This window comes from Hordeum vulgare, chromosome 3H (genome assembly GCF_904849725.1).
Source record: "Hordeum vulgare subsp. vulgare chromosome 3H, MorexV3_pseudomolecules_assembly, whole genome shotgun sequence".
Lineage (NCBI taxonomy): Eukaryota > Viridiplantae > Streptophyta > Magnoliopsida > Poales > Poaceae > Hordeum > Hordeum vulgare.
The window spans coordinates 613,265,397-613,273,397 of record NC_058520.1 but is presented as its reverse complement, the minus strand read 5'-3'; the positions used below and the strand labels follow the sequence as shown (position 1 = coordinate 613,273,397).

Sequence of the window (8,001 nt, the reverse complement as noted above, 5' to 3'; positions counted from 1 at the left end):
AATTTCAATCATTCTTGCGCTCTATCGGTCTCTTTCGATGATTTTCTGATATATCAATTAATGAAAAACTTAGCAAATCATTATCCTTGTCGGACAGGGTTTGGAAGCGGTTCAAGTGCGTGACTCCCGGTATCGAGCCTCAGAAGCTGGCCTTTAGAGCGGCTCAGGTAAGTAGTAGTATGATATACTTCTATTTTCAATACATTTATGATGCTAGATTATTATTTTGATTATATATATATATTATATTCTCGTAAAGTGCGACCAGCAGCCACGGGGGACGCATCTATGCGGATACTATGTTTGCGAGACCATTCGCACGTTTACGTGTGAGCACAAGGATCACAGATTCGACGTAAGCAATGAACATTCACACCTCTATTTTTACCCGTCATTCTTCGTTATCATGATTGATATTCATATTCATCTCCTCTTCTTATATAGTACACGGCCATGAGGGAGAAGGTCCTACCAGAGCAACGCGCGATTGCTGTTGCAGAGGAGCTTGCGACCTTTCTGAGGACGGAAGCTATAGATGACAAAGGACGATTTAGTGTAGCTAGGGGCCATTACTGATGTTCATCCATGTAATCGAATAGACGGGCTCTAGTCCCGATAATTCAGATCTCCATATAATTGTATATATATGCTCGCTTGTAAGATAAGTTAATCTTATATATATGCATAATTATTTCTATTTAGAGTTATATGAAAACTAATTCCCGAACACCAAACGAGGCATCACGTTAATCTCCCGAACACCTAAACCCTAAAACCCTAAAACCCAAAAATAAACAAAATCTGAAACTCTTTAGTCCCGGTCCGTGTAACGAACCGGGACTAAAGGGCCTGCCCCTGAGGGCGCTACGAGGCGCCCACGTGGAGCACCTTTAGTCTCGGTTTGGAACAGGGCCGGGACTAAAGGTTAGGCCTTTAGTCCCGCCCCTTTAGTCCCGGTTGGTGAACCGGGACTAAAGCCCCTTACGGGCCGGGGCTAAAGGCCCCGTCCCCACTAGTGATATCCATTGACCGTTTGAAAAATATTAGTATTGTAATTTGTGAATGGAGATAGATTAAAAATAGGAATAGTTAAAGACTCCATCGATGCACTACTTATGCTTATGGAGAAGAAATTGTTATCCATACGTAGTGTTAGGGCTTTCATGGGTTGGTGATGTTGGATTAGGGTACGGTTGAGTTACGGTTGGCTTCAAGTTGTTATCGGCGTGAATCGTGTATGGTTAGCGTTGAAGTCAAAGGGATGCATGATGAACCTCTCATAGATTGAACCATTTGCACTATCCAAGTCCGGTCATTTTACTAATTGGGGTGCCTAGCTAGATAGATCGTACTCCTACTTCCTAGGTATTGTAGAGGGCATCTGACCGGTGGCCACTTGTGGCGTGCTTGGTCAACATGTGGGGTAAGCGGTAGCTCATAAGGGTAGACATGCATGGGTGCAACCAATTTTTCGCCCACGAGATGGTGTCCGCGAAGCTCTCATGGCCTCGCCCTCTCTTTGTGCTAAATCTCCTATTTAAAGCAATGACCACCTTCCGCTAAATCCCCTATTTAAAACAACAACCACCTTCCTAATTAAGACTCCACGTATGACACAAGCATCGATCTCCTTGAAAGTAGCAACATCTTGTTGGATCATTCCTCTCACCCACTTGTTAGGAAAGCAAGCGAAATGGCTCCAATAAAGAACATTGCATCGGCACTAATCCTTATCGTCGCCATGGTGGCAACCGCATCCTTACCCATGTCAAGCGCCGTCGTCGACAGGACCGATGAGGCCGCCTTGGGTGAGCTGACACCCATCATCAAGACGGCCTTAGACGGGGTCATCGCAGCCTCCCCACCATCCAAAGTGTTCGAAGTAAAATCGGATGTGGTGAACCAAGAACTCGTCGCTATGGCCACGATGAACATGGCCCAGGGAGACAAGGAGAAATTAAGTGCATATATCAAGGCCTACAAGACGGCTGCTCAGCTAGTCACTGACGCCGCACCTGCTGAGAAGTTGACGGTAATGGATGATGCCTTTACTAAGGCTGCTAACCCAATTCCGTAAGTGGCACCTCATTCATAGAGTATATAGGCCCAGTTCTTTTCAGCTTTTGATTCTCCAGAATCGGCTTCTGGGAAGCTTCCCACATAATCAACCAAAATCAGCCGTTGAGTTCTTTTCTGAGATTGTGGTATGAGATTATGGATAAATTATGTGTTGAAATGTTTGTAATGTCCGGGGACTGAAACCGGGTGTTGAATTTCTAACACTTAGTTGTTTCAAACAATTTATCATCGAATATGAGCACAAAATCGATTTATCAATATCACAGATTGCTAAATATTACTATAAAGAAGGTTTCCAAGTTTCCTTCTCTATAAGAGAGATTTAACTACAAATAGAGTGACTAATCTCATGGCACAAGATTAGTAGCAATAGCCTCATGTGTTGTGGCCATGGTATCATCATCTTCTAGTGGTAGAGGGTTGGCGCCTGTAAATGACAATGCTGGTTGCACATATACATCATTGTCAAACTTGTCAAAATGTTCATCATGCAACGTGCTATCATGAATGAAGTTGTGGAGATACATGCATGCAACGACAAATATCTTTTGGGTCTCCGTTTTTTTTACCATGGTATGCCTTTGAGAATTCTTCATTTCATCTTGAGGACACCAAATGATCTTTCAATGATATGTTTACAAGGAAGAATGACGATGGTTGAATGTCTCATGTCTGCCCATGTGCGGGTGTTATTGAAACTCTGTTACATGGTGTCTTTGCCCTTTGTATGATGCTAGATACCCAACCCTGTTTCGATATCCAAAGTCCACAGGGTAATATTTATCTATAGTAAGACACCAAAAGACATTAGAAATTTACAACATACCATCATGTACATAAGAAAATACAGACACACAAGAGATTACCTTGTGTTTGTGTGGAGAGGGGTAGAAAACGATCATAACGAACTACACCATCTCTTCATACATGTGTGTCATGAACAGATCCAAGCCATCCAGATGCTGCTATGCCAAATTGCAGCACGACACCACGATAATCATCATGTTTTCGTGACGACAAACGATTGCTTTACAACCAAAGCAGCAAAGATTTTCTCGCTTTTGTGAAGAAGAGAAGACCGTTTTCCAGCACAAAACGGTAAAGATCAAGCAAAGCAAACCCTGAGGCTTCTAGGGCTCGGCAAGATAACACACAAGAAACAAACGTAGACAAAAGCAGAGTATTTATATGAATATATTGATATTGACTAGTGTTTCTCAATCGGCCACGACCTTACATATATATTAGCATGCTGGGCTTGCGTATACGAAAAGAATTTTTTCAAAGCTAAACCGACTAAAATCTGGCCATCTTACCATGTATATAAGAGTTCAAGCTATCAATTTGTGATTGGACTAAGGGGAGTGAGGGGCCTCATCCACCTGAAAATTAAGGAAGGGCAATGTTTAGTTGGATATGAAGAAGCCTGTAAAACCACGTTGGACGTACGTGTAACACTTTTGTTATCATATATAACAATTCGCGTTATTAATCGCCCAGCTAACCTGTACAGCAAACCTGCATATTCACTTAAGCCACCCTTTTGTGAATAAAATATTCCGACCATGTCGCTAATCACAACATGTACAATGATGACCACGTATTGAATTATACTTTCTATCTAAATATTTATTGTTGGAAAATACTAGTATAAATTTCTCAGTTACAAGTATCTTCTCTACTTATTATTAAAGGAGAATCGAACGTCGTGATGGTTCGATCTCCTCCCCTCTTTTCCTCAAGAGATCCTGTACCGCGAAAATCGCTAGGAAAAAATCCACATTCCGAGCCCTCGTAAAGACCCAAAAAATCACAATGTCTTCCTCTCTACTCGCGTCTCCCATTCCCCGTATAGATATTACCTCTCCTCACGTCCCACGATCGATCTGTCTCTCCCACTGATCCCGTACTTCTTTTTCCAACTAACATCCGTAGCCGCGGATCTCCCCTCCATGTCGCAACCGCAGATTGACTCTGCATCCATGTGTGGCACAAGGACTAAGAACGGTGATCCAAATGCCGCTTCCTCCACCAGCCTCTTCCTCCTTGTCGTCAACGGCAACAGTGGACACAGTGCAGCGGCCGCACCTAGATGGGATGAGCTGAGGAATGGACCCCCTCGAGACCTCGGCCCGTCCTTTGCAGCGCTGCTCTGCTGCCTATGTTTCCTTGACCGTCGACGATGGGAGGATAAGGATACCCTGGGAGCAGAGGTGGGAGTTGGATGAGGGGGTGAGGAGGCGCAAGGCAAGCCGGAGGTGGGGGTCGTCGGGGGAGCATACCTGGCCGCACAAGGGCTGGCTGGTGCTGCAGGCAGAGCAGAGCAGAGGAGATCGATGCAGGAGGCGAAATAGGATGGTCCGAGAGTGCATGTAATGTATCCTGTGAGACAATTCGGTTCCCAATCCCAAGCAGAGGATGCAGCAACGCTGGCTCCCCCTCTCCCCACGCTGTCGTTTTCCCGCATCGTACGTCGCTCCCGCCATGGCCTTGATCACCATCGACCTCCCCGAGTGGTTCTCTCTGCTGCAATCCCCCTTTCCACGACTACTTGCCATAGTTTTAAATAGCCCGCTATAGCCCCGCTATAGCCTTTTCAGCAAGGTGTCGTTAAATGGTATCATGTACAAATATGCCGCTATAGCCCGGTATAGCTCCGCTATAGCTGATTTAGAGGCTCGTCGCTATTTACCGTAGCCCGCTATTTAAAACTATGGTACTTGCCTTCAACGCTAGGGTGAAATGGCTCTTCCCATATTTTCCTGTAAGCTATTCAATGAAATCAATGCCTTCTTTTTCTCCAGTTTCTTCTTCCTGCTGCTAAGTCTTAGTCCTCTTGTGGATCTTGCCTGATTTTTTGTCGGTCTTGCATTTGAATGGCCTTTCCTTTCCTTTCCTTATCTATTAGTGTTTAATGAATTCTTGTGATTTGCTTAGCGGTGATGCTAATCAGCATATATATGATTTAGAACAATGAGCTTTCTATCTTGGCCTTTGCTTTCTGTGTGTAGGTTGTACAATGCAACAACTATAAATTAATTAGTAAGTAGCTTCCTTAATGCTTATATATACTTGCACATTCAGATCTTTCATTGTCATGCATGTCGCCGCAGGCCGGCAACCACCGCAAATTGACTCTCCATGCACGTCTCTGCAACATTCTAGGGTGTCGTGGAAACCGGAAACCACCACCATCTCATCATCGGTGACGCACCGCCCCTTTGCTTGTGGCTTATATATGCTGATGTTGGGTACGCGACCTTCGTCGGTTTGTCGCCAATGACGAGCCAGTGCGCCGACGTTGTCCGGTCTTGTCCTTAGCATGTGGAAGAGGATGTCGGGCAAATGGCCTCCTCTTATCACTGTCCTCATCTCAATGAGAGGAAGATAAGGCACAGAGACGCGCTCGGCCGCCTGAACACCAACTCTGGATCCAGAGCCGCCCTCTACAATCTCACTGAATCCAGCCATCTCTCCGGTGAGGCAGCGACCATCCCTTCGTCACAGTCTGAATATAGCCTCCGTCGGCGATGGTAGACGAAATCCGAAGGCCTCCAACTCGAATGCTCTGACCCAGACATCCAAGGTGAGCCTCCAGTTCCTGCAAGGTACCTAAAGGTCAGGACATACGCACAACACTTCAGTGGTGCAGTCTGGACAACAAGAATAACCAGAATTGTGTCACGCCACATTCAGATGATGGTTCAGATGCAGATAATGGCTGGTAAAGTGGACCACTTCTATGTGATCAATATGGAAACAATATGGTGCTTATAAACATTATTAGCAATTTTTTCAGGTATAAGCATTCGGCTGAACTTACCCTGATGTGACTATTTAAAACATGCAGGCTCACCTGTTTATGTCCTTAGCATTGAAGGGTGGAGGCACGAATACTTTGGATCACAAGAGACAGCATTGGAATTATGGAATTTGAATGGATTGAGTACATCAAGATGAAGAAATTAACGTAATAAGCGATATTCTCAAAAGATTCGGTCATGCCAGAAACCTCAGTGTGCATGGCACTAAAAAAGGGTACAAAGAACCTGAGATGCAAGTAATGGCTGAATAGCCGGGGAAACACTAAATAAAGACGTTAATTCGCATCATCCTGTTGTGTAGGGGCCTCGCCGATGATCAAAGTCAGCTGCCAAGGTGGATCATTGGAGACCAGAAGTTGCAGTGTCATCGGTGTTGTATAGTAGCTTGGTTGACGACGGCCAATGGATTGTACATATTGGTTCATTTTGTGTATACAATACAAGGTGCTCATTGTAAAAAAAATATTCATCCATTTTTTGTGGGCAACAAAAAATGAATATTTTTTGTTGGCCTATGTTTTTTCAGATAGAGGAGGCCTTTGTTAATGGATATAGGATTGGGCAACATACACATGGGTTCAGCCGGTAAATCAAGGTTGAGAAGGTTGTAGCATGTGCTGCTGCTTGCTTGTTGTGTGCGGGATGTATTGTTCTTGTAATTTTAATTTTTTCATAGTTCATACATGTAATTAACTAATTATATTCATTTTCAGGTTTAAAGATTATTTGCAGGAATGAGAAATATAATGTCTACTTGTACTTGAATACTCAGCGATAGAGAAAACAATATACTCTTATTTCTTCTGTCCATGTTATGTTTTCTCCTATAACTATCATGCTTGTTACACAGGTCTGAATTCCTAAAGGTTCAGGAGGATCTCACTATTGCAAAACTAAAGAGATAAGGATTAGTACTATAACATTGTAGAAAAAGGTTAGCCCTGTCTTCTTGAAGAACAAGGCGACTCAATTTCACCTCCATTGACGATTGTATATGTCGCTTGCAGGTACCTTTGCTTTGCTGGATACATGCACCCAAAGGGCGTCATTGCTGCATGCACCTTTGCTTTGCTTTAATTTAAATGGTGTGCTTAATGTCTTGTTTTATACATTGTTTCATACAATAGGATCCGAGGAGGCATAAACTAAAAAAGAGCATAAGCATGGCCGAAGGCGGAGAAAATATAGAGGAAGGAAGAAGGAGACACAATGCATGAATGAAGAGCAGGAAAGCATGGAAGATGGTCTGTTATATTTTTTGATGCTTCACACTAGTAGGAAACAGGGCATTTGTCCCGGTTTGTAAGGGCCATTAGTCCCGGTTCTTGAACCGGGACTAATAGGTCGTTACTAATGCCTCCCCCTTTAGTCCCGGTTCTTACACGAACCGGGACAGATGGGCATCCACGTGGCCGCTGCGGGCAGCCCAGGCAGAGGGGCCTTTGGTCCCGGTTGGTGACATAAACCGGGACCAAAAGGCATCCACGCGTCAGAAGCTGGCTGCAGCTGAGGTTTTTTTTTTGAAAGTGGCTGGTTTAGGGGTTTTGGGGGTTAATTTAGGTTGTTATTAGCTAGCTAATAGAGAGAAGTGTCCTCTCTTATCTTCGTGCTTGGTTTACCAACGCTACTGCTATGTTCATTTCACCCGCTAATATATAATAACTCTTCATGCTCGCATCATACATCATCATATATAATAACAAGTCCTACTAATCATGCATCATCATACATCATAATAACAAGGAGCATCCATGAGCATGCACAAAATTTCATCAGGCACACCACCATCATACTTAAAAGTGCAGTAGCAGTTCAACACTATCGTACTTAAAAGGTTTATACTATAAAGATTAAAGCCATCAGGTTCTTAAGATATTCACTCCTGCTTCTTCACCTTCTCCTTCATCATCTTGATGCGCTTAGAGCGGCGAAGCCCCAGGCCAGGCTGTGGGATGTACTCCTCTACCAGAATTGGCATGACCCTGTCGCCCAGCTGTGGGACATCCATCGCGAGGCCATCGTCGCTGCTACTTTTGCTGTCGCCAGAGTCGCTGCTACTTTTGCTGCCAGAGTCGCTGCTGCCGTAGACATAGCACCT

The 8,001-nt window shown here is 44.2% G+C and overlaps 1 protein-coding gene across 1 annotated transcript; it reads left to right on the top strand.

Annotated features, from left to right (window-relative positions):
- Window positions 1-1,613: 1,613 nt before the first annotated feature.
- Window positions 1,614-2,370, top strand: LOC123441127 (uncharacterized protein OsI_031781-like). Its single transcript, XM_045117641.1, has one exon. It carries the CDS (start codon window positions 1,694-1,696, stop codon window positions 2,075-2,077), a length of 384 nt encoding a protein of 127 aa, XP_044973576.1. The 5' UTR covers window positions 1,614-1,693; the 3' UTR covers window positions 2,078-2,370.
- Window positions 2,371-8,001: the final 5,631 nt, after the last annotated feature.

What these genes read in the sequence shown, in the direction of transcription:
- LOC123441127 (XM_045117641.1), top strand. Translation starts at nt 1,694, where the DNA reads ATGGCTCCAATAAAGAACATTGCATCGGCACTAATCCTTATCGTCGCC.